Raw genomic sequence first — 27171 nt, forward strand, 5'->3', positions numbered from 1 at the left:
CAGGCTCCCACTGCAGCCCCAGCCAGCTGGGCAGCCACACTCCAAGGCAGCTTTAGTCACTGGCCAGCAGCTTTTTCTAAAGGAACGTGGGTGGGCTCACCCAACCAGGTCTTTATATAAATCCTCACATTTTAACGCTCTCAGTCTTCAGACAACAATCACCTCTCTGCTCCCTCATGGGATTATCCTTTCATTTGATCTAAATACACCTCTTAGAAGTTCTTTGTTGCCTTTTTATAATGACAATAGAATCAGTTTTCTCTCCTGATAAAAAAAACCCCACATTTTTCACATAGACAACAACAGTTCATTAATATTCCTCCATCCTTCTTTGGATTACATAAAATTGTAGCATGTACCTTTTATAAATTAACCAAGCCCTGCCAAGTTATCTATTGCATCTGGTTTTTAGAAGAGCTTTTCACTTATTAGAAACATTCACAGACCACATGGAACGACATGATTTATATTCTGAATGTCCCTTTAAACCATGGCATTTAAACGCCAGGAGATGCAGAGCAAGCTGGGACAATGGTTCAAAGAGAGCTCTTGGGTGTATTTCTCCAAACAAACCAGGAGAGACAAGAAAGGCAAAGACAAAAGGGAAAGCAGAGGGGCATAAAAGTGAATCTGTAGGAGCTAAAAGTGGGAGAAAACCTCTACAAGGTCCTTGCAGAGACTCCTCAGCGTAATGAAATCACCAGGTGTTGTCCTATGGCTTTTGCAGGCACCTTTTCAGTGAGGCTTTTGTGTCACACAGGCTTTATTTAATTCAGCAAAGCAATTAGGACTACCAACATACTAATTGATTCCAGTGAAGTCAATGAAAGCAAATTGCTTACACTGTTAACATCTTTTGCTGAACTAAAAGCAAGGTGGATGTTGAGAGAGGGACGAGAAATCAATAGCACAGAAAATGGCAGAGCAAAAGCAGGCGAGGCTGAGAGTTTGATGGGAGCAGCCAGGCACTTGAGCACAGAGATAATGTAGGCAAGGAAGCTCTTACTGCACTGGAGATAATGCTGAAATTGTGTGGGGCATTGGGAGCACTGAAAGCTTCAGAAATACACTGACGATGAATTTTAGCCTGCTGCAAGTTTTACCACCTAGGTGAATTAATGTATCCATAAGAGGCCAGACAAAAGCAAAGTTACAAAGGAAGCAACCAATGTGAACAGAACTTAATTTGCTTTTACAGGATAACCAATGTTAGAAAACCTAGAGCTCTTTGCTGTAAGAGAAAGCTACAACTGTTTCACCTGGAGACTAATAAAGCCCCAAGTGAAGAAAACCCAACAGCCTGACATGCAATGAAGCTGCCACACAATCTGAGAAAGAACTTCATGCTTTTTCATTCTTGTATCTTCATTCACAGCAAAACTATTTCTTTTGTGTGATTCACATCACATCAATTTATGTTGAATTCACAAATGAATTCACCCTACTGATGGTCTAATCCCAGCTGTCAGGTCCTGCACCAGACAAGCTGGAATTAAGCACAATAAGTACATAATGCCAAACCCGTGGGACATTGCTCCAACACGAAGTCTGCTTTTACCTCTGAAAATGTCCCTAAAATTACAGAATTCATAGACACTATGGCAAAGAGACAATCCCTAGAATAAATCAGCTTCTTTTTATTTCTGGCAACACCAACTCCTACCACCCACCTGGCCCAGAGGAAACAGTGTCCATGAACACTAAGAAGTTTTAAACCTTTTGTTCACCGTCAAATCAACCAAGAAAAATCCTTACTGTGTGAAGAGAAATTATATCATCATTTGCTAAATCAGTTTCCAAAGTCTTCAGGAGATACCTAAATCTGAGGTACCAATATGGACAAAATTAAAGTATTTCAAATCCTGTGATTTCTTGAGTAATAGTAAAGGAACTCTATGATCAGATTAGAATTTTACAAAAGCTTTCTTTCCAGGCAGCTACCTAATATACTGAACAGGCTGAACTCAAAATGAGTCAAAGATCAAGAGCAAGTTATCTGAGGTGTCAAGTGCACAAGGTTAAAGGTGAAATTTTATTAGGTCAAAGGTGATATAAATAAAACCTTTTATGTCAAAAAAGAAGGGTCACAGACAAGACATATAATCTAAAGACATCACAGATGACAAGTAATAAGTTTAAGTAGCACAAGTGTGTTCTCACTAGAGTTACCTTCACTGACTGAAAAATTGAAAACAGTGATAAATAAGTAACTATGACTATTACAAAGCTTCCCTGGAATATGGGTTCCCTTCTATATAATGCTTTGGAATTTTTTCTTCAAGTATTTCAAAACTTGAGATGTTACTGAATGCTTTAGTTGTGAGATTGGCATTAACTATGCATGCTGAATAAAGGGATACACAAAGCAGACTGCTTTGGTTAGTAAAACTGCTTCCTACTTTACACTGCCCAGATCTATAATGAGTGTCTTACTTATAATGATTGCCTATAATGAGTGCTCTTTGGGGACAAAAAAAAGTACTAAAAAGCAGAGAAGGCCTCAGACCTAGGAAATTTCAGGTTGTAATAACATAGTCCAAGTATAAAATTCTGAACTAACTGAAATACAGTCATAAATAATATATAAAATACCTAACAATGGAAGCATCCATACACTGCCAGTGCGCCAAATACTATGCACCACCTTGGTTAAGGATATTGGAATCTGCTATAGTAACTCCCAGGCTGTTCATTCAGTTAAAATTGTCATCTCCCTTCTCTCCTGCACTAAGCATTATTCGAGAAATACGTACATTTAACCTTCATCTAGTTCTCAAGTTCTCATCAAAATGTTTTGCTGAGAAGCCCTGGATTTAGGCACAAAAATCAGGATCTTTGTGCCCTCTAGTGGAACTTCTCTTTCAGCAGCTGGGTGCAAACACAGCTGTCAGTATCGATTCCATTTTCCAGAAACTGGAATTGTTCAGCTATCAGATTAGATGTGGAAAGCCTGTAATGCCCAGCCACAAGGAAATCCAGCTCACAGTTTTCCTCCAAACTCCTCTGAGCCAGCTGCCCATCAGGAACCACATTTCAGACACCAGTGGCCAGACAGGTACCAGTAAAGGCCAGAGAAATCCAAGAAAATGTCAATCAATACTTGGGACTGCCCACAACAGGACAGATTCTGGGAAATGTCACAGCTGGTATTTCTAGGCAAACAGCTGCAGTATGGAGATTTCTCACATGAGAAGCCTGGCACCTAAAATGCAAATCCAAAACCACACAACTCCCACTAACCACCGTCCAAGAGGAAAAAAGAAACTGAGAAACCAGTTTATATAGTTTCATTACATCTGGGAAGGGGTAGGAAGGTGCAACTCCATGAACATTTATTTCTCCTGACTACTGTGCTTCTCCAGCTCTTTTTCTGCTTTTCCAGTGCTAAACACCTCTGTGGATTTCAGTACTTCAGACACCTAACTCTCCAAAGCTTTTTAAAAAAGGAAAACATGTTACAACCAGATGTAAGAAGCTGAAAGCAAAGAGAAGATTCCAGTAAATAAAAATAGTAAAAGAACTGTGAAGGAAAGTGAAAAAATTAGAACTACTGGACAGTGACATCTGAACCAGCTTAGCTGGAAACACATTTCCAAACACAATTAAGTTCAATCTGAATCAGTGCTGAAGAACTGACTTGCACACTATTTCCTCCTAACACCTGGCAGATATAATACAGGGCATTCACAGATTTTTTTGGATGGGGCAGAACCCAAATTCTCATAGAAAATGGTTTGACTTAATTCCGTAGTTGAATTCTGGCAACAGCAATGAAAAATTAAATAAGACATTAAAAGAGTAATCTCTTGGTATAGTATAAAATGTCCTCAATGCTTCCTCAAAATCACCCTAAATGCAAACTCTTCTAAAGAAGCTACTGAAAAACTGTTATTCCTTTTAGCAATATTAATACTTCCAAAACGTTTCAAATCTTACATTTTGAAGTAATTCAGCAATACCATTTTCAGCATTATGGATCTTGATGCAGAGGATAGCACATCTGCTCACCTAAAATGGACTAAGGGATTTGAAGCAACAAGAAGAAACAAAGAAACTAGCAAGATGGTGACAACTGTAATGTATAAGATTTTTAGGATTAAAAGATAAATGTAGTGACATGAAAAATGTCTTTGATTAACAGAAGAGCAACTAGTCACATTTTATAAAGAAACAACTTCAAATGGCAATTGCCTGCAGTGTGTAAATGCACTGCTCCTTTCACTGCTTTTCATTGGTAGCCTGCTGTGATTCCCATGCTAACAAAAAGTCTTGTTCAACTCCTTTTTCGTCAAGACTTTCATAGGTTACTCAGCTGAAGGGCATTTAAAGCCAGAAGTAATATAGAAGAATACTACAAAACTTACCACTTCCTCATCTGAAAGCTCTCGTCCTTGTATACTACTGTTTTCTCTCACAGCTTGTTGGTGTTTTTTCCCTTTAATGTGGCTGAAAAGATACACTTCTGATGAAATCTGTAATGACAATAGCTTCAGTTGTTTTTCCTTTGCAAATTCCATCATGGATAAATAACAGTTCTTTAACCGTAACATAAAATATGCCAATATATCAAGGGTATGTTCAGAAATTCAAGCACAGTAATAAAACCTAATTTACGTAAACATATTTTATGCAGGATTTAGCAATAAATTCCAGAATGATTTGCTAGCCAGCAGTGTAATAACAGATTAAAAGATACATTAGGCTCTCCTCTCATTTTCACTTCAATCTCATTTCATATTCTGGAGTTTCATTCTGAAATGCATGATCAGTGAGTACACAAGACTCCAGCCTGCTGAGCCTGAGTTTCTGTTCCAGCACTGCCTGAGGTGATCCCATGCAATCTTGCTTAATGCAGCAATTAAAGAGAAATAATGCTCAGTGGCACATAAGGCTCCAGCGATGCAGAGTCTCTGCAAAGCAGTGACAGCAGTTACCAGTACACGATCTCTCAGCTCTGGCCCAGGTGCTGGGGCTTCTCTCCCCTACCATTCCTGGGACAGGGAGGGCAGGCACAGGCAGAGAGCCCCTGCTGAGGCTGGGCCTCTGCCTAGCAATGTCCTTGGCTCCCAAGAGCGACCAAAAAATCAAACACCAAACGAAGAGGGGAGACAGGGAGAACACACCTTTTCCTGTCCAACACTTCCAAGCATCCAACCAAACTCAATTCAAGAACATCTTGAGCTTGATATGGCTTCCCTGTGAACTTCAGTCCAATGACACTTAACCAATCAGCCCCTGAACTCACAGTAAATTCCAACATCCACAGCATTTTACAGCAAGGTGTTCCCAGCTCAGCTGCCTGCTATGTAAAGACCACATTCTTTGCTTTAAATCTATCTTTTAACTACCATCTTCCATCTGATGCTTCTGAGTTCTTGCTTCTCTTAGAGAAGAGACAGCCAATAACTGAGCACTGCCCACAGTCTCCATGCTACCCACAACTCTAGAGCCTTTTTACATCTTCCCTAACCCACCTGATTTATGGACAGAAGAGTAAAATGCACCTTTTACAAAAGCTGAGCAGGGATACAGTAAATGTGCAAGTGAGTGAAGCAGAACTTGTAGCTTCATGGCTTGGGTTGGTCTTGCAACTGCAGCAGCATCCCCCCTGCCCAACTCACCATGACATTGCACAATGAGCACTGCTTCTTCCGCTCATAGGGGGTGAGCTTTGGTGCATAGTCAGTGTTAGCATGTCTTCCACTACTCAGCTCAGCTGCTTTCTCTTTTCTCTGCTCAATTTGTTCCATGTGCCTTCTAATACTTTCATCATGCTGAATGGAAAATAAACAAAGCAAGAAGAGAAAACACATTGGACGACAGCAAATGGAATTGAACTGTGCAAAGAAATACTGAGGTATTTTTCAACTAATGTATCCTTTTATACCTTCAGCTGAATCTTCTTCTGCAGTTCTTCCATGGCTTCTTGCTGAGCTGCAGTAAGAGCTGCCAACCTCTCTTCTCGATCTCTAACAAAAAGATAATAAGTACAGGGAGAATTTATATCAACCTAAAGCATGAGTAATACTGACACATTTATGTTTGGAATGCAGAACAAGAAAATCCAAAAATTAAGACTGTTCAGTAGAAAAAATGAAAACAACAAAAAGCAACTCGGGTAACAGAGAATGCAGACATTTTCATTTGAATGACTTGACAAAGACAGACACTTGAACCTTTGTAGCAGAACCTGGATCACACCTCAGTCCCAATCAGAGCAATGACAGTCCAGAAGATGCCACAAAAGAGTGATGAATGTGAAACCCTGTCACCACTTGCACTCCTCAGCCAAGGGCGGCAGTCAGTGAACCAATGGGGAGGAGTAGACAACAAATCAAGAAAACCCCTTGCAGCACTGAGGGCAGTGCTCTATAAAATGTTCATTGGTACAAATTTAAATAATGAAACTTCCAGATAAAAACTCTGATCAACAGCACCACCCTGTTGAAGAGATTTAGATTTTTTTTTCTGAGGAAAGAACAAGGGGTGTAACTTGACTTGCAACCATGAGCATTAAGCAGAAACCCTCAGGTAAGAGTTTCATCAAGAACAACTTCTTAGTTGGGAAGGGAGCAATTAAGAGGAGCAATTAAATCCTGAAGGGGAAGGAAGTCAGCTGCTCATGCTGTTCATACAAACAAAACTTGTAAAATGTGATGGGAGAGAAGCCTGGCAGCTCTGAAGTGCCAAAGAAATAATGAAGGCTCTGAGTAAAATTGAGCTGTGAAGGAGTCAATCAAAGCCATCAGCCATCTTTTCAAAAACATTCCAAAATTAAAGGAGCCTGAGCAACAAAACTAGAGAGCCTGACATAAGAACCACTATCCAAACTGCAATAGATTTCATCACATGTGGATTCCTGTTTGTCTGGGCTTTTAAACAGAAATCTGATAGAATAAAACAGAATCAGTTCCATAAAGGTAGAAGGCTGAGATACAGTAACATTTTCAAAACAAAAAGACACAGAAAATATAGAAGGGGATAGGAAATATGACAGCAGAGGAAGTAAATCAAATGAAAACCAATGAAAATTGCTCTTTCAGAGAAAAAAAATGAACTCTTCCAATAACTGTGGGTGTAGGAGGGGTGAGGAGGAGATTACGGATGAGCATCAGGTACTTTATGAATTATTGTCCCTGAGGTACAGAAAGGAAAACTGAACTACAAGCTCATTTTAGCTGTTTCTTTCAGTCTGCATTTTTACATATATGTTTAATGCTACAAACTACAGCAGATTATTACCATTTCATACTTTGGGTAATATTTTGTCTTTGAAACAAAATTTTCAGGTTTCCATTTATAGAGCATCAGCACAACTCCTGCACAAGCCCTGCTGAAAAGCATTCTTTTTCCATGGTTAGGGTATTTTATACAGTTTTATTGTTTCAGCATTTTCTGTATTGTGGATTTCAACTCTGGAATATAAAATACTTTGAAACTACAACTAGAACTTTACTGGAAACAAGTTAAGGGCAGAGGGGCTTTTAAAGTCAGTTTTAAGTACATTATTCCATTCATACAGATGTTTTAATCACCAACAGATGCACACAGTAAAGCTTACACTGAAGAAACTTTAAGCAGACACTGCAAAAATTGCTCATTCCAGCCAGTATTAAATGTTCAGGATACAAGCCAAATCCTAGCAGCAGGAAAAAGCCCAACAAAACACCAAATGATAACCCCAAATTTCCACCAAAGCACACTGCAATCCAGGATGGAAGGGACAGGACAGCCAGATTCCTGTCAAACTCATCCCTCCCTGAGCTTCAAACCCAGGACACTGAGTCCTCCCCTCACTCTGTTATGTTAGAGAAACCTCAGAACTGTTATCAGAGACATGTAATGACCCAGACATAACAGAATCACCACACTGTAAGGCACCACACACATTCTTTCCTACTCTTTCCCAAAATTATAAAAAAAAAACCAAAAAAAGAAAGGAAAAGACCTCTCATGTAATCAACATCTGGCAAAGAAAAAGAAAAGAAAAACAAGTGCAAGCACGGCACTGCAATATCAAGTACAAAGGGTTTGAAAATGGAGTGTTAGACCAACAAGCAGAGCAGATTTGCTGACACACAACAGCAACAGAAGGCAAACGGAAACTGCTTCTCCTCACAAGTCAGAAGGAAATGAATGGGGCAACAAAGAGATGGAGCAGATTTAACTCTGATTAAACTCAAAGAGCAAGGAATGAAATGCTTGGAGATTTCCACCAGGATCTAACTGTAGAAGGCCTTAGAAGACAAAGATGTCAATAGGGGAATTATTGTCCATTTGCTTACTTTGAGGCTTTCCTCAAATTTCAGAAAGATGTAGAAGCCTTACACATGCAGGGTCTATCTTCCCAAAACAGCACAACCAAAACCTCCATTAGTCCTAATCTTCCTCGAGTATTTCCAAATGAGAATAACATACTGAAGGATCCCTTCCAACTCACTCTATCTCATTGTGATTTTCCTCAATACACTGAGGAAAGGTCCATGAAGCTCCAGAAAAGGCTACAGATTCTGACCAGAATTCATTACACATCTAATGGAAAGCTGAATCTATGATGTCACTCAGGACTTCAGAAGATGAAAGGTGATCAATACATTTCTGAATATTTTACTTGGGGGAAAAAAAACCCTCTTCAAGACAATTTTGAAGAAAACAAGCCATGACATTAAAAACGTGTTCAGAACCATTAGTAAAAACCCATCAGAGAAAAAAACCCTTAACTTTTACCAACGTTTTAAGGAATGTCTGTGGCAGGGGAACTGCAGGGGAAGAGGGAGAAATAGGAGATGAATACAAAGAGAATTTGGTAAATTAAACAAGTAGAATGTATCAGACTGCATCAGACTGGAAAGTAAACCTGTCTCACACATGAACATTCTTTCTCTCTGCACCTCATGTTTGGCTCAAAAGGAAGAGGGAGAAGAGTCTGTGTGAAGCTCTCTTTATGAACTTTTAATTATGGGCAAAATTATAAACCAAGTAGCTCACAGGCAGCAGAATGAATAAAGCCTGATTTCCTGGCTGCGTGCTTCACAAATGTAGTCTTTGGTGTCTACAACATGGTGAAATCAAATTGATGCCAATAAGTCCAAAAGTTTCTGGAGAGTGGAGGAAATGGAGAACATGGGTGTATTAATCGTGCTGCCTTTGAGAACTAGGGTGAAATATGCAAAAAACAAATTATTACAAGGTCTTGTGTGCAATAAAACCAAGATGAATATAATGAAATACAGCCTTAAAAATAAAATACAATAAAATACAGCCTTACGACTTACATTGTGCATGTATGTAAGCAATACAAAAACATACTACACAATTTATGACGACTCACCTGATTTCTTCTCCCAAGCCATTCATCAAGAATGTGGGAATGCCACTTTTTTAAAATCTTAAGCCTGACAAGCTGGAAGGTACTGCTGTTACAGAGAAGGTGCAGTTTGCTGGGGAGGATAACAGTGAAGGGAACCAAAGAACTGATTGCAAAGTTACCTGGCCCTCTCCCGTGCTGCATCCTCCCGTGCTTTTTCCTTCTCTTGTCTCTGCTGTTCAATCCGTGCTTCCTGCTCCTTCCTCCTCATCAGCAGCTCCTCCACCCGGGCCTGCCGCTCCGCTTCCAGGGCTCTCTTGCGCTCCTAGCCAGGGAAAAATGAATTCTCACTGCTCTTTCAGGCATGGAACACATAGGAATTGATAGAAACTGTGCTTGAACGTCTGCAGAGCCAAAAAGAAACACCAAGCTGCACTTCAGTGAGCCCCTGCAGGTACAAAGCCCATACCTGCACTGCCTCGTCCCGTGCCTGTTTCTCCTCCTGCCTTCGCTGGCGCTCCTCCTGCAGCTCATTCAAGCGCTGCTCGTACTCCTTGAGCTTGTTCAGCACATCGTGGCGCTTGTTCTGAGCTTCCAAGGTGTTTATAAAAGCAATTTCATTGACCTGAACACAATCAGAAAGCGTAAGAAAAGACCCAAGAAGTTGAAATAGGTTTCATCTTAAGGAATTTCTCCCATTTGTTAATTATCCACTTGATAATTAAACTGGTGGGACATTCCTCCAGAATGGGCTGGAAAACCACCAACTTGAGAATAGGTTTGGTAATGATATTTTATTGTTTTGTTTGTTTTAAACAAGACAGCCCATGGAATATAACAAGAAAATCTGAATTGTATTAGAGAAACAAAAAATTTTGGATAAAATACAGAAAAATTCTCTCAATTCTATCAGCATTGAGATTTCATCAGTCCATTCTCTCAGTCACAAAATGTGTAATGCTGAAACCCAGATGGGCTGAATCAGTAAAATACTAGTAGAATTCAACAGGGCTTTTGAGCTAACTTTAAATACATGTGTACTTACTGATTAAAAAAGTGAAAGTATAGATAGCATGAATTAGAAAAAAACAAACAGGTTCATGGTCTAATATTTCTTATCCATACATCCTGTTTCAGGAACAGGTATTATCTTTTTCAGCCATAGAACAGTGCAACACATAAGAACAAAAAATAATAAGGAAAGGATAGCTTAAAAGAACTTTAATGTGTACATTAAATGAAACAGGTAAAGAGAACACATATGGACAGACATAAACAGATCATGAAAAAGGGAGGTAAGATCATGTTTGTAACTTTGTTTACCGACTAGAATCTATCTACAGAATGGATTTTACAGGTCAGTAAACAAGCAAGTACTGAGAATTTAGATAACCAACTGGGCAGCAACAGTTACCATGGTCTGCAGTTATCCTACCCATCAGCTATTTCTCTAAAGCCTTCTGGCCCAATTAACCTTGATTTCCAGAACGCAAGAACCTCATGGGGCAGCACATCCCACACACCTGAACACGCACAATATTTGAAACATCTGCTTATCTGTGCAACTATGGCAAGTGTGATCTAGATAATATAATTACAGAAGTCACACTGGTATAATGAAATAGTAATCCATGTATGGCAGACTGAATTAGGTAGTCTAGAAATCCTTTTAATCCAAGAGAGAAACAGCAACTAAGGAAAAAAAGTACAATCAGTTTTGTTGTGCTTATCTTGAAATACAAATGAACAGCTGCATCAATCACAGCTGAGATACATGCTCATCATATAATGGAACAGTTTTGAGGAGATGCATGTATCTTCACTTGGGAAAAAAAAAGCCTTTAAAATAAAATACTTCATTTCTTTTATGCTGGTTTTGGTTGGGATAGAGTTAACTCTCCTGTAGTAGCTAGGACAGGGCTATGTCTCGGATTTGTGCTGGAAACGATGCTGACAACACAGGGATGGTTTAGTTACTATTGAGCAGGGCTTACACAGCATCAAGGCCAAGGGACCAAAGGGATAGCTGAGACCACAGCACATCATGGGCAGCAACAAAACTGGGAGGAAGTTGGTGTGGGGCCTCTGCTCAGGGACTGGCAACTGTTTCCTCTTGCATCACTTGTCTTTCTTTATCATTTATCTCTGTTATTTTCCTTTTTCTTAGAACTGATTTTTCCCCACTCAGTTACTCAACTGTTTCTGTATCAACCCATGAGATTTCTCACCTTTACACTTCTGATTCTTCTCCCATCCCATGGGACAGGAGGCAAAGTGTGTGGCTGTGGGGTGCTTAGCTGCTGGCTGGGGTAAAACCATTAAAAATTGCATTGAAGTAGTATGAATGAAGCAAACCAAAAAGCATCCATCTAGTGACTGCCTTATGGAATTTTGTATTAAGTCAGAGGAGCACTAGACATGCTTAATTTAGAATAATTGCCTTATATGAACTGCAAGTCTCTGTCTATTCCCAGCTGCTCAACAACAGTGGCACAAAACACAGCAACACAACTACTGTTTAAGGACACACAATGCTGGATCTGGAATGGCTTTTTAACAAAGAAGAAGAAAAATGAGCTCCCCCATGGTGCTGGAAAAGCAGAGAATTGATCATCAGATCTTCTAGTCCTTCCAGGAGGACTAGGTACCACCAAAAATGCTGCCACCCTCTGTGAGGAACAAAAGTAGGAAGGTCATGATCAGCTCTTTATTTGAACCCATCTTTCCTTCCACACCAACCCACCATGATGTCTAGTAACAGCTAATTAACTTTAAGTCATATTAGAAAAGAGTGCACCATTTAGGCATCAGTATTTATCTGCTTCATGTCTCACATGTGCTCGTATCTAACCCAGAGTGTCTTTCACAAACAACTCAGCAGCACTCTGAGCTACAACATTTATAAAAGCATAGCTATTAAATAGTTCCTCTTGAAAAAGTCACTTACCTTGGCTTCTTCCTCTTGTGCTTTTTTCACAATTGCTTGTAGCTGCACTTCACGTTTGAATTCTGCATGGAGTAACTTCTCCTCCATCATCCTGCGCCTTTGGTCTAACAATTCTTCTTTCCATTTCCTCACATCTTTCTCCTACACAGAATGAGTCAATTCATTACTAACACAGCATGTGACAACAAGGCCTGAATTTTCCTCAGGATTTTCTAATCCTTGAAGCTTTCTTCATGGTAACAAAATGTTTTCATGCCCTCCAAAAAGCCTGCCTTAAGTTTAACTCAAAATACACTGCTTCAGTTTGTTGAGTTTACCATTTCTGTTGGATACATGCAATATGTTTCTACTCTTGTCATACCTCCCCTGAATCTGACATTGTCTCCTATAAAACAGTCAAGCAGTTCATTATTTGAAATAATGCTTTCTTTAATAGTTGTGATGCACAAGTCAGCTGTGAAAACTACGTAAACTCAGATGACAACTTCATTTCACCGCTATCTGAATCTTGAATATATGGAAAATTTTCTTTTCTGAAAGGCAGCAGAGCAGCCCTTTATATCACAGAAAGCTTACCCTCTCCATTAATTTCTGAAGCTTCAGTGTCTTTTCTTCACGTAACTTTTCTCTCAGCTGTTGAGCTTTCATTTGTTTCTCCTCATGCTTCTTTTTGGATTCTGCTATTGTTCTTTTAGTAAAAGCCAAAGAAGAGCAAAAGCAAGTTAGACAATATTAACTGACAGTGTAGCAAACATTTCTATGCCATTTCACTAAGAGAAAACAAATAGGCCACTGGAGGGCAATTATTTCCTTTAAATGCGAATACTGCTTTTCTAGACTTGTTTTGCTAGAGAACAACGTAGCACGAGCCTACTCATGAAAAAAAGACAGATTTCTGTAGCACTTTCCACCCAGAGACTTAACCAGACAGATTTAGGAAGAGCTTCCATTAGCCATAAGTTTGGTTGCTTGTTTTCCCTGGCTGGGCCAGGCAGGTAACAAGTACAGCACCTCTTGCGTGAGGGTGATGAGAGTTTCTCGTGCATGTGGATGCCGTGGCCGGGGGGACGCGCGGGCTCTTCCTCCACTCTGTCTCCCCATGAGTTGCTCTGGCGCCACGACTCACGAGCTGTGCACATAAAAACAAAGGTGGGGATCACTTAAACACACTCCTCTACAAGAAATGCCAATAATAAGGATTAGTTTCTCTAGTTCTCACTCAGATCAGTTTCCTTGGGTCTAGGTGAAAATACAGACTGATGTATCTTTAATACCTGTCCTTTTTTAATGCTTTACGATTTTATTACACTTTTATCCACATGTTAATATAAGACTGGATTAAAAGCCATAAAATTCTAACAGAGAGCTGCAGAAAGAGAACTGAGGAACAGAGACACACAGAGATAGTTTGAACACAAAGTCCATCTTTTCTCAGGAAACAACACAGAAAATAATATAACTTGGAATGTGTTGGGCAAACTTCTGAAACCTGAACTGGCCATGAATAAAATGGGTATTTTTCTAAATTTTTGCTGTCATTTCCATACAAGCACAGTAATATATTAAAATTTACCTTCATAATCCGCCAGAACATCATTCCAGTCCACAGACAAACCGCAGAAGGATATGCTTCCATTACCCATATTAGCCTGAAATTTAATAAGAACGAGACAGTAAAAACATAAGCCTTAACTTTTATAGGTGGACACACACATATGACCAAACAGTGCCAACTCAGCAATATTCAGCAATGCTTCCAAACAGAACTGGCCACCCCAAAGATAGATGCTGTTCCTGCTCTGACAGTAAAAAATGAAGACTTTTGTTTCACCAACTCTTCCACGGTAGCAATGAACATAACAAGTCCCAGATCCCTCTGCTCTGCACCCAGAAACAGGCAGCAGGACACTGACTGACTGAGTTTTGTAAGACTAAATACCCCTCAGTATGGGATAATTATTCCATGGCACCATTTCACACATCAAACAGGTCATGCCAATGCCAAAACAAACGCTAACAAATTCTGTACTTATTCTCCACTGACAACAGAGCTTGAATCTGGGTACAGTAAAATGAACTGGACACTCACAGAGAAGTCACTGTCATTGTCAGTCTCAATGTTAATGTCATTGTTTTCCTCTGCCTCAATCTCTCTGGTTAACTGCTCCTCCTCTGCAATTGCACTGGCAATGGCTTCTTCATTTGCCTTCTCCAGCCGATCTGCTAACTCTTCTTTCTTAGCAAGGACTTCTGCCATGGACTGGAGGAAACATGACAGCAGAAAAAAACCCCAAAATCAGTAACAGGCACAAAAAGGAGGATTCTGCATGGTTAACATTAATTACATGATACTTTGTTCAACTTCTCTTACAGTTTTTTTACTGATACATTTTGTGAAAGTAGCTGAAAATATAAATGTCACTAAAAGTGTTAACAACTATTAACTCATTTAATAACTTAAAAAATTAACTATTCACATAATTGAAAAACATGTTTGTATTCTACAAACACTCATAAAAAGCACAAAGAGAGTTCTCCTGTAATTACAGTTTGAAATACTTATTCTTAGGGACTAAGCAAGGCATACTCTTGAGACATGAGTGCATGCCATGCTGTTACCTCTACTTTGTTCTCCAAAGCACTATTTAAAGATGGAAATTACCTGCATGAACTGTATCTGAAAACTTTGCCACAGTTAATATAATGGAATCTCAGGCTGTACTTGTTTTCCAATATGAACGACAAAAGAGTGGGGTAAAAATGTAAGCCTGGATATGCTGATTGTCTAATTCCTTCTCTAGTGTCCAGCACTAAGCAATCCACTTCCACTCTAGTAGTGAAAAATGTGCCACAACACACAAACTGGTGTTTAAAGCAGTCTGATCCAGAGCAGTAAAATGCTTCCAAGAGACACAGATCCCACCAACCTGGCAGCATCCTGAACTGTTAATAACTGAGCATCTGAAACAATGTTAGTGAGTGAGATGCTTGAAATCTGCTCTAAAAGCAAACAGGTACTTGGCTTGGAAATTATCTAGCAGGACTCCAGTTTGCAAGAGTTAAAGTAATTTACAGGAAAACTTCTGCAAATCTGAATTTCAATCTAGTTTCTGACAAAACAAAACCAAACCAAAACCAATACAAACCCTTAAAAACCCAAACCAGAACAAAGCACCTGAAAGTATAACCTGGATTTTATGTAACATTACTGCAACTCTCCACTCGGAGAATCCCAGTGAAGCGTACACACCGTGCAGAATTCTCCGGACAGGAAAGGACGCTCTTTTTGGGAAGCCAGACAAAAACAGAAAACTGACTTTTTTTTTTTTTTTTTTTGCTTTAAGAATGGCATTCCTCCGAATTGCTTGTTGTAAAAGAAGACCCAGCAAAGCAGCTCAGTGAGTCTTTAAAGGCAGAGGTCTGACTATTTCTAACAGAATTTTGATATCCCATGTGTTTCCAGTTTAAATGATGAGCAAAACTGAAGTAAGACTTTAATGAGAGTGTGACTTAAAATGACTGCTAGGGGAAGGAAATAAAAAAAATTAGCACAAACATTATTAAAAGAAGTAATGAGAGCACAGATCCGTTTATTCCAAACAACACATTCCTGTCTTTCAAGTTCTGAAACTACCAGAATTAAATTCTCTAATGAAAAGTATCTGTGCAACAATTTATTTTTCCGACAGTAAATACCTCATAGACTTTTTTAGTTTTACAGAAGGCTAACAGTAAACACTGTGCAACGCAGACCGAGAAAATGAAGGCTTAGATTTGTTATTCACTCACAAATCTTATAAAATTTTTTACTAATCTGGCAGAACTCACATTTGAAATATCTGAGGGATCCATTTCAGTTTCAGATTTAGCTTTTTCTGTTTCATGCCAGTGTGTAGTGTCAGTAGTCTGGGGGGAGGCTTCATTCATGTGCAGAGCTTTTGAACTGCAGTCTGTATTGGTGAGTACTGGAGGCATCTCAGTAGCTGGTTCTAAGGAATCCCCTTGCAATGCTGTGCCAGTACTCCCATTGACTTCTGAAGCTGTGAACTAACAAGAGGCATTTGCAAAATTAACAAAATGGAACACACTGATTTTTAAAGTCAGAGTCAAATTTCAAGGAAATACCTGGCAACAACAGTGAGCAATGCAAATAACTTATTTCAGGTGCTCATTACCTTGCAAAAATTGGATCTTTCTACCTGAAATCTATGTATGAGATGTGCTGAATGCTGACTTTTTGGAAAACATGGAAAAGCTGTCCACAGCATCATAATTTTAATAAGCCAATTTGCGCTGACATCTTACTGCATTTCCATAAATGTAATTGAAATAACCATCTTTTTAAAAACCTTTTCCAATCTGGTTAGTTCATAAAAGCTCTAGCCAACACCACCTTTAGATAGTGCTCTGAAGGAAAAGTTGCAAGATTTAAGGTTAGAGGAAGGTTCAAAATGCTCTACTGACCTGAGTCCTTTCAGTAAGGGGACCCTCAGAGTGATGTAAAGGATCCTTCTGTACCAGCTCAGTGCTTTTGGATGCAGAACCACCAATGGCTGAACTCCTGTGCTTGTTTTCTGCTGGTGGTGAAATTCCATTTTCTTTGTCACTTTCACCTGTGGACTTCAGTGATTCTGCAGCTACAGGAGCTTTTGTTGTCAAAGCTGTGGATCGAGATCGAACAGGCCTCCCACGCTGAACAGTTTCCCAGCCCTCTGCATCCTTTCGATCTAGTGAAAAAAAACACCCCCTGTTCTCAGGAACACTTATAAATAGAAGCATTAGAAACAACTGTTTTATTACAGGATTACACAAGTTGTGGGAGAAAAATGTTCTCTTTAAAAATCAATACCCAAAAAATCAATGAAATATTCTTGAGCAAAGCTTTTTAATTCAAGGAATGCTATTGGTGTTACAGACATGGGACAGCTCCATTCGTGGTACACATTCTGTTACTGCAGAGTGAAGCTACACAGGCACAAAAAGGTGTGGGAAATGGCAACGTGTTCTTCAGCTTGCCATGCTTTTTCCTTGCTATTTCATGAGATGGCAAAGCACAACAAGGAAACAACATCTGCTCTTCTTTGCAGCAACAGGAATGTTAGAGGCCTTTTGTCAAAGTGCAAGTTCAGACATAATCACACGACTTAGCACAGAAAGCAGAAATGTGGCTTATATTCTACCAGTGCTTGCTTTACTTCTTTTTCTATTTGTTTCACTCTGATAACAAAAATACACTAACTGCTGCCAGCTTTTAGAAAACTGCTTTTCTCAGATTCCAGGAAATAGCAAAATATTGCTACACTGCAAACTGCAGTGCAAACTGAAGGAGAAAATAGAAAAGCAATTTTCTTCAATTTACTTTGATTTCTATATAGCTGTTACATATAACTTTCTGATCAACATTTCTGATATCTGATGTTGATATGTACTTGAAAACCATTTAAAGTTACACTTCCATGCCTGAAGCATCAGGTTTTAGGTGTGACCAGATTCCTACATTTCAAGGTGAACCCCTTCTCCATATATAACAGTTTTGTGGCCAGCAATAAATAGCAGCACTTAATTTCCCACGTATCTTGAAACAACTGTGATTCTTTGAAGCCTGACAGTACAACTCACAAGTGAGAAAAGAAAGCTCAGGCCTGCCTATTTGCTGAACAAAAATCCTTGCAAAAAATTCAAGAACTACATGTATATTGTCCAACATATTTTTGGCAAAAGTTTCTTTTAAGATTGTTCACCAGAAAGGAGAAGAGTGTAGGTGATGAGTTTTACCTGGAGAAGTAGAGATGCGAAAAATCCCAACGCTGTTTTACAGAGGGCAATAATCTAGAATACAACTTGGATAAAAAATTGATTCTCTGGACATTTCTGAAGTTTTTACTAACAAAGATGGACATATAGCTCAGGCATAAAGAGCAGAGCTGGAGCTCAAACATTAAGGTTTAACATATGAACACAAAGAGCCTGTAGGTGGACTTGAACTGATGTCCAATGGCAGCAGTGACCAGGGAACTGGAAATGAGCCAAAACCAAAACTAATGGCACTTCCATCCTTTGCTGCCCTTGGCATCCAGCATTTTACAAACACTGCTCATTTAACTATCTGGTTCTTGTAACATCTCAGGATGAAACACAGCAGCCCGGCCCAACAGCTGGTGTAAATCCTGAGTTACTAGGAAATTTGACAAGACTGTACTGGAATTTATCTCCACTGAGCAGCTCATGTGACAGCTGTTTTTTATGTAACTATATAACTGCTCACAAACCTTAATCATATTGGTAATGTCAGAGGCAAAAAAATGATTTGGTGTTTTACTATTGAGACTGTTTCAGTCTAGAAAAATTCCTATGCATTTTAAAGTAAATAAAATTCCCAAACTGTGTGAATGACTATGACTGATCTCTTCAGATCACTGCTGGTACCAGAGGCTACAAAAAGCCTTTCTGTGTGACTTTCCCTCATGTGCATTTGCACACATTTCAGTTTGTCCCAGTGACCAGAGATGGGAATTGCAGTCAAAAACACCACTTACATTGTCCTTTGCCACAGAATTCCCATTTGACCCCTGCAGGCAACTTTGGCCTTCTTTTCATTTCTTCATCTTCATCTAGAAAAAATATTACCTACAGGACCTAGTGATGGGAACACACTGCCCTTTCAGAGCAGTTCTCCAGAAAACAGGGTTTAATTCCCCGGGAATCACAACCAGCCTGTGCAGCATCTGGCTCTGCACCTCGTGGGACAGGGACTGCTCAGGCCCCTTGTCTCCCACCCCACTCACTTCCAGTAACTGATGGAACCACAGAATCTCGGCTGTATCTGCCTTAGGACAAAATCTGCCCAAGAAATTTCCCTGGCAAGTAAGAGACAACAGAGATTGTTCAGAACTGCTAAAATCAACCAGAAAACCACCACTGCTTGTCATTTGCACAACAAGATTATTGAAACATTTCACTTCTATTTCTTCCGAAAATTGAAGTCACCTTTTACATAAAAGCATTTCTACATTAAAAAGGATCATAAGATACCCTTTTGTAGTATCTACTACCTAAACATAATTTTACTAACATCTAGATAAGATATATTAATCATATATATGTCTCTTAATAATTGTACTAATATCTTTTACTAGTATCTACTAAAGTTTATTCTACCAAAAAAGAATATTCTTGCCTAGTTGTTCTTTGTCTTGTGGCATATTTCTTATTAGTCTAAAATGACAGAATTAATGAGAATAAAATTATTCAGAGCATAGAAAAACCATAATCAAACTTACTGAAGTAAGAATAAATATTTTAATAAAAGCCATACATGTTCAATTTTTAATTTGCCTTTGTTCCCTGTCAGATTTATATTTATTACCCAAGATTCAACCAAGCATTTTAATAGCCCAGGAATACTTGCATTTGAAAGAATATTGTGTGGTGACTTCTTTAAACACAAAGCAGCTTCTAAAGCACGTACATATTCAGACTCCTGACCTACCTGGAGTCAGTTTACCAGCATGTAGTGGTTTTGGTTTGGCAGTTTGAAATTTTTTGCTGTGAGACAGGGATTTTTATCTTTACATATGTGTTTGGCAAAGACGCATAAACTTTTTCATTGGTATAACAATATCTCAATATTAAAAATCTGACACTAATTAGTCCTTATCAAGTACAAAATAAGCTACCCAGGTCTCGACAAATAAAAATTTCAAAAAACCTTTACAAACCACCACACAGTGTGATGCTACCTGACAACTACAGTGCACCAGAAGATTCTGCTCATTTTCATTCACCAAGCAGTTCAGGATTCAGTCACTTCCAGGCACGTTTTTAACTAAGAGTTTGCAAGAGTTTTGCAAAAGAGTTTATTGGCATTAGATCACATCTAATGAGAGACAAAGTTAATACTCAGTAAGGCACCAAACTTCCTCTGTATTTTTTCCCTGGATTTCTTATAGCTCAGTGGCCATCTCCACAGGCTATGTATCACATGCTGGGTTTGATTACTCCCAGAGCTTTGCAAATGACTAATTCATGTGCCTACCTTGATCATTCTCTAGTTTCATGTGAACTTGGCTGTCCCTGCCTGCTCTTGTGTTACAAGGACATGACAAGCCACCTGTTACCTCCCAGCCACCAGGCTCCTGGGAAGCTGCTCCACCGGGAAGAACTGAAGCTCACTGGAAACCAAGGAGCTCACTGGAAACACCACAAGCAGAAATCCAAACTCCTGGGGCTTCTACCTCAGCAGATGCACAGCCCTTCTAAAAAACTTACTTGCCAGTAACATCCTGCTCAAACCCCCATAATTAAACTTCAGCCCCATCTGAGCCCAAACCAGGGCAGCTGCCTGAGAGGGCTCGACACCCTGCAAGGTCTCCAGTCTCAGATCTATAACACAGAACACCTATTCGCAGCTATGGACATGTGCAATTCACACAAGAAAGATTAGAGTGATAATAATAGTAATAACAATAAAAACCAACCAGACTTCAAGTATGGCAACAGAAAAAAAATTTTCTGAAAAGGTTCACTTGTTATAGATAGCTCTTTGTGCTAAATTCTGTGTAATAGAAATATAAGTGTGTATATTATATGAATATTATGTGTGAAGTACTAGTGTGTATATAGTGTGTCTTAGAAATATAAGCACCTACTTCTATTTCTAATATACACTCTAAACTTATAAACCATCTCACTTTTTACCATGGGCACCAGGGAATTCCTGACCAGAAACTGCTCAGACAGCAAGAACAGACTACATTTCATATTGTAAGAAACACTCAAGCATGAAAGGCAATTTTTAAAAATTCATTAAAATATAGAGGGTAACAGTAAGTTTAATGAGGGAAATGAGATAAGATGACTTAACCTCATTTAATTATGCATCCAGAAAAGGAAAGATTAAAGAACTATATGGGAAAATAATGCATTTTCTTTCTCCCTATGGGCTTACTTAGTTAAATTTGGGAATTGCATCAACCATGAAACAGATACGGTATCATCCCACTCATCCACATCACAAAACCATTGTGAACCTAATGATAATACTGTTGGAAATCCCTGGAGAAAAGGTGTCTGGGGAAATCCTGTGTCTGTAAGGCCCAGCTGGGCTCTGGGTGGGCAAGGGAGCATTACAGGAGCAGGGGAATCCTTCCCCAAGGCCCAAGCAGGTGGGAGTGCATTAGCTGGGCAAGGGGCAGAGCAGCTGACACACGAGCCTCTGAGCTGCTTCAATAATGCATGTCAAGAGCTTCTGTGGCTCCCTGCACACAAACCTCACAGATTTTCTTGTGCTTTCATCAGTGGGGATAACTGGATCTTACCAAAGTGATTCCACCTCCCACACAAAGCACAACATGCTCCTATAGAGAACTGATTTGTTAAAAACATAGCAAATCAGCCAGGAGAAAATCACTGAAATTCTTCAATGCTCAATACCAGCAATTAGAGATTCCTAAGAATAAACAAAGTCTAGAGGAATGACTTATTTCTTAAAATGAAATGTTTTACATCCAGTACTATAGCACCTAAGGGGCTTCTCTCTTTTTGGAGCTCATCAGCTGCAAGTAACATTCAATAAAACAGCACAAGACTGATTCCTCAGCCCTCTAAAAGTCTCTGAAAGTAACACAAGGATAAAGTCTTTTGTTTTCCTCTTAGCCTCTTAAAATACGTTATCCATATTGAAATACAGATCACTTTTACTCCCTGTGTAGCTAATGATATTCTCCATAGGCACAAGAACTCCTAATTAAGGTACTTCAGCAACAGTCTGCAAGTCGCCACACATGGCTTCTACTACTACTAGCCTGAACATAGAACTACCTTAAATTGATACAAACACTTGCTGGAACTTTTTTCTTTATAAAAAAGCACTTTTAATTTTCTTTCAGAATATCCATTTCTACATTCTGCCTGATGGTTTTGGAGAAAGTCATCTAAGACCACACACAAAGAAAATAAATTTAAGAAAAAAAAAAAAAAAAGCATTTCTGAAGACAATCTCAGAGATACAGTGCAAACTAATTTTAAAAACCAAATGGTAGTTTTTTATGTCTGCAACTAACCCACTCTCTTCTAGAACAAAAGATCCTGAATCAAGCATTCTCCAAGAAGCATCTTTAGAGAAACAATTCGCAACTAAATGTGGTAACTCTTGTCTTCCAAGGAAAAAAACATCAATTGTTACTTCAGCACAGTTCTAACAGCATGTTCTCCCAGGACATATAAAACCATCTTGAGACCTTCCCAGATTCCTGGACATGCATTATTCTTTATATTGTTAAGCCATCCCAACTTGCAGTCAGTTAGATTGGCAGTTTGTTACCAAAGACCTTTTGCTTCTTGGGATGTTATAAACTGGTATTTGAACAGATCAAATTCCAATTAGTGAAAATACAGCAGAATGTTAGCTACACATGAAAACACACTTTTGTCTCAAATTTAACTATTGCAATGTAAGGCTGCATGAATCTTTTATCTCTATATTGAATTTAAACACTGTATTTTGCAAAGGTAGGTTTAATTTTGCTTAGAACACAGGTCATTACATTCTGAATTCACTTTTAACCACAGAGTTTGTGAAAACAACTTAAACCTGTGAAGGGGACTTGCCATTTTTCCGCAGAGACTTCTGTGCTGGAGGTACCAGACAGGCTTGTGCTGTTGCCAGCTCGGGATTGGCAGCTTTAGTTCCATGGTTGGCTTTTACCTTATCAGCCCAACTTACACCAGAAGGAGCCAGGCGTGTTGCAGAAATTGTCACTGCAGGGTTCCTAAATGAAAGCCACAGCTCTGTTTAGTGTCTGATCAAGTAACAGAAGGGTTTGTTAGAAAGCTTTTTCAGAGTCAGAACAGTGCCATACAGAACCCCTTTTCCTTTGGCAAACTCTCCAGGTTGCAGCAATTTATACTGAAAAGTTGTAATTTACTCAGGAAATCTTTATTTTTAATAAGCAAGATGAAATTTAATCTTTGCGATACTAATTTCTGAAGGCATTAATGTTTTTGGCAACCAAAACAACGCATAATAACAAATTCTACATACTAAGTCTTGAAAAATACTCCTGTCATTTTAAGACTGGTGTTTGACCATTTAGTACTCCCAATTCCTTTTCATCAAAAATAACGAGCAGAATTTTCCTACTCATCTTCCACATATGTGACTTTATTTATCTTACATCCTTGTTATCTCTACTCCAAATTTTCTTCTTTTTGCATCAACGCTGTTGGATACCTCTGATTGTCCCTGTTTCTAGTTTCTGTATTTTCCTACTTTGTCTACACTGCTTTGGGGAAGATATGAGGATGACTACAGGTATGAATAATTAATTTCTACACAGGTACACCACTACCTTCTTTTCTATCCCCTATTCCTTTCCTAGTAACTCTAGAATTCTGCCAAAAATGTCTCCAGTACCAAATATGTCTCAGCCCTCATTTTCCATCTTACTTTCTCTCTCACACACAAAATATTGTAGCTCTCTGGATTTGCCTTGCTTTGAGACACACAAGTGGACTAAGAAGAAAAAAGTTTGCAAGTGTGAAGGATAGAAAACTCACCTTGCTCTAACACATGCAGTTGCTCATCATGTCCCTGTGATTGTGAATAAAACAGCTCCAGCAGCGACAGCAACATCTAATTACAGCCAAAAAAGGCTAACTGTGCTGAGCTGTTACGTTCTAATAAAGAGAGCATTGATTTCCATCAGATTCAAGTGTTTGAGTGCTTGTGCATGTTTTCTCCCCAGCACCAGGCATTTCAGCAGGCACCTTTCAGATGTTGTCAGGTAGGTATCAACAGATTCACCTAGACAGGGCCTACACCAAATACACTTTGGTTTTTCCACCAGCACACTTAATAGTATTTTGTAGAAATACTTGATATGCACAATTTCAGAGAGCTCAGTCCTCAGAGGTGCTGACAAAACAGGATCACATCTCTGCTAAGGACACTGTAACCACTCAGGAAAGTGGGCAGTGTGCTCCCTAGATCCCACCAAACCTGAAGGAAATACAGCACACAGCCTGAGGAAGATTTCAACTGGACACATCCATGCTCTCCAGACTGAGACAGCACCAGACAATGCTGCTCTCAATCTATGCACATTTCTGCTGAACTGCTCTCAAGACATTTTCATTTCAACAAGTAAAAGATGCTTTACTGTACTATATAACATGCTCTACATTTGAACTTGTATCAGTTTTGCCACACATCAGGATCATGATAATCTCACTTTACACTCACTCTTTCTGACCTGTATTTACTTCTGCTCACTCAGCTGGCCATTCACGCTGCCACACTAGCAATTTTAAAATCCAGTTACAGACATTTTGACCTTTGTTTTGTAGAGAGAAGAGAGTACTAAATAGATCACGTGCTAACAATATTTTATCTTCAGGTCTTCATAATTACCAGAAATTAAATATATTACAAAGTCATGAAAAGGTAAGTCCTTGATAGGATTTTCCTTTATAGATCATGGGCTTTCCTTTTAGGAATGAAAATAAACACTTATATGATGTAATAAACAACAAAACAACACATTGGTTACTACAGAAAAAGTGCATTCATGAACTCTGCTTCAAAGGAATCTTTACTTTAGCTTCAGTAAACTCCTTAGCTGGTTTCATACCCAAAATTCAAACTCCTTCGAGCATTGGATGTCACACTAATCCTATCTGTGGATGGACTTGGGATCACATGGCGTCCTGGAGACATTTTCTTTACTTCCCAAGCCAGTGAAGTAGGTCTGCAAACCCAGGAAAGAAAAGTTTAAAACACAATTCACAATAACTCTTCCTCTATCACCTTAAAGCAAAACTAGAACTGACAAACGCTCAGTGTATTAACAAATCCTGATGAATTTAATCATCCATTTTAGCAATTGTTTCTACACCAAACCCTATTAGCCAGACCCATATCAAATATAATGCCTCTTCTCAAGACTAAAACGCTTAATTCAAACTCCAGTAGAGAGCAAAGCATCAAGCAAACCATTTAAAAGGAAAATATGGGGGAAGGACTGGAAATATCCTGTACTTCTAAGTGACAGTGACAATGAACATAAAATGTCCTCACACTCATTTTGTACAAAAGGAAAATGGATTCTATTTGCTGAATCTCTGCTAGAAAATGAAGTTTACTGTGAACTTTACTCCCACTGTAGATTAAAAAAATTTAAAACTAATTACCTGCTTTGAGCATCAGCTTTTTCTAGCTTCTCCTGTAGCTGTATCCAATCAATCAATGCTTTGAAGTCCCTTACATAGTTATCAAGCATCATTAGGACTTCCTGAAAAGCAACCATCACATCAATCTTTCTATTTAAAAATCAATCCCCCACCCCAATAAAGGAACTGAAAAGAAAGAAGGACATTTACTATTTAGCTTTCTCACTAAACCCCAAGAAAACCCCTGAAAACAAGAAGGCCCAGATAACTGAGATTTTTATGTAAACAATCATTAAAACATTTATCCTAAAAAAAGAGCATATTCATCAAGATCTGTGTCAGCACCAATGTGTAAGGACAAAATGGCAACATTTGCAAGAAAGTAATTCTTAATACACATAAGGATACCTGTTTCATTATTTATGCCCCTTTTCTGGCCAGAGTTATCTTTTAAAATATGTTGGACATACATCACCAAGAAGGCAAAACTGTATAAAACCTAACAGGTCTGTGGAAGACTAAAAATATCACAATTAATCTGTTTGTGAAGTAAAAGTAGACAAAACTACACAAAGGCAACAGCAGCAGAACCCGGGGGGGATTAAACATATACTGCTTCTGTTTCACTGTCAGAAATGATGTGAGCATGCTGGAGATTTACTCAGAATATGCAAAACCTTTATGAAGTAGTTTGAATCTGGAACCACACGTTTGTCTCTAACAAATAAAATTAATTGTTACGAAAGGACATATAAATTAACTTCACACTACACCAGGAAGAAAGTCACAGACAAAACGGCAGTGGCTGAAGAGACTTGTTTCTGATTAAAACATCCTTAACTTTGAGAAATTATTGACTGTGTCTACTGATGCCCAGTTGGCACAAACCTGTAGTACCTACAGTAAGGTCAGATTGCATCCAGAAGCAATGAAAAATTCAAGGTAAGTTGCCTCTACTTCGTTAATGGCACCAGTTTTTCACTGCACAGCAGAGCAAAACACAATATAATGGAACTCCCAGCTGTGTTCCCTGAGCAAACTACAGTTATCTACTGCCCCAGGCAGGGAAAGGAGCAGTTCTTTGTATTCCATGTAAAAATTCAAAAATCATTGACTGAACGTGACAAAACACACACAGATGTGAGGCACCTCCTCCACAAAGCTGATTATCACCAACAAAGCACATGAATGTCCTTCTAAGGGAGAGTCTGAGCTCATGCCAGTCAGGAAAAGCAGCTTTCAGAACTACTCCACCCAAGACAAGGAAAATGTGTCCTGTACTCTGCCATGACAATGTGCTGAAAATAACCAAAACCCATGAATGAGGCTTGAATTCTATGAAACTTCAACGAGCTTCATATGCAGAATGTAAGAGCACAGACATAATTTTATGGTATAAGGAAAAACACTAATGACAAAATGTTGCTGTTTCACAAATTCTTTACTATGCCAAAGTCATTCCTCCTGGTAATAAGATAAATTTTCTGCTCAAAGCAAATAATTATTACTTAGAAATTTTTGGGAACAATTACAAATGAGAAGGTATTGGTTCTTACTTGTATAACTACAAATTTTAACAGTAAAACCTTTGACACCAAAACCAGTAAAAACACTCTCCTACAGTCCAGGTAACTAATACACATTTTTCTAACATCACATCCCATACATATTTACTTTTAATTGTCTTTTTAATAAAAAAGGACCTCTAACACATGCAAAATGTTTTTATCATATAAAATCATATGGATTA

At 38.8% G+C, this 27171-nt stretch overlaps 1 protein-coding gene across 2 annotated transcripts in view; it reads right to left on the reverse strand.

Moving 5' to 3' along the window:
• The window catches only part of SCAPER (S-phase cyclin A associated protein in the ER), a 112356-nt gene extending 86813 nt beyond the window's left edge, over nucleotides 1-25543 (reverse strand). The window contains exons 1-15 of one of the 2 annotated variants that reach the window (XM_062501244.1): nucleotides 25443-25543; nucleotides 24884-25000; nucleotides 22863-23023; nucleotides 16719-16981; nucleotides 16083-16301; nucleotides 14344-14514; nucleotides 13828-13903; nucleotides 13266-13383; nucleotides 12831-12942; nucleotides 12255-12395; nucleotides 9777-9932; nucleotides 9490-9632; nucleotides 5888-5969; nucleotides 5622-5774; nucleotides 4365-4472 (exon numbers count right to left, since the gene is read on the reverse strand). In XM_062501244.1, the coding sequence (XP_062357228.1) occupies nucleotides 4365-4472; nucleotides 5622-5774; nucleotides 5888-5969; nucleotides 9490-9632; nucleotides 9777-9932; nucleotides 12255-12395; nucleotides 12831-12942; nucleotides 13266-13383; nucleotides 13828-13903; nucleotides 14344-14514; nucleotides 16083-16301; nucleotides 16719-16981; nucleotides 22863-23023; nucleotides 24884-25000; nucleotides 25443-25534 (2112 nt within the window). In that variant the 5' untranslated portion in view covers nucleotides 25535-25543. Of the gene's footprint in view, nucleotides 1-4364; nucleotides 4473-5621; nucleotides 5775-5887; nucleotides 5970-9489; nucleotides 9633-9776; nucleotides 9933-12254; nucleotides 12396-12830; nucleotides 12943-13265; nucleotides 13384-13827; nucleotides 13904-14343; nucleotides 14515-16064; nucleotides 16302-16718; nucleotides 16982-22862; nucleotides 23024-24883; nucleotides 25001-25442 lie in introns of both variants that reach the window. The other variant, XM_062501243.1, reaches the window with a different exon arrangement.
• Nucleotides 25544-27171: the final 1628 nt, after the last annotated feature.

The sequence above is a fragment of the Cinclus cinclus genome, chromosome 13 (genome assembly GCF_963662255.1).
Source record: "Cinclus cinclus chromosome 13, bCinCin1.1, whole genome shotgun sequence".
NCBI classification, from domain to species: domain Eukaryota; kingdom Metazoa; phylum Chordata; class Aves; order Passeriformes; family Cinclidae; genus Cinclus; species Cinclus cinclus.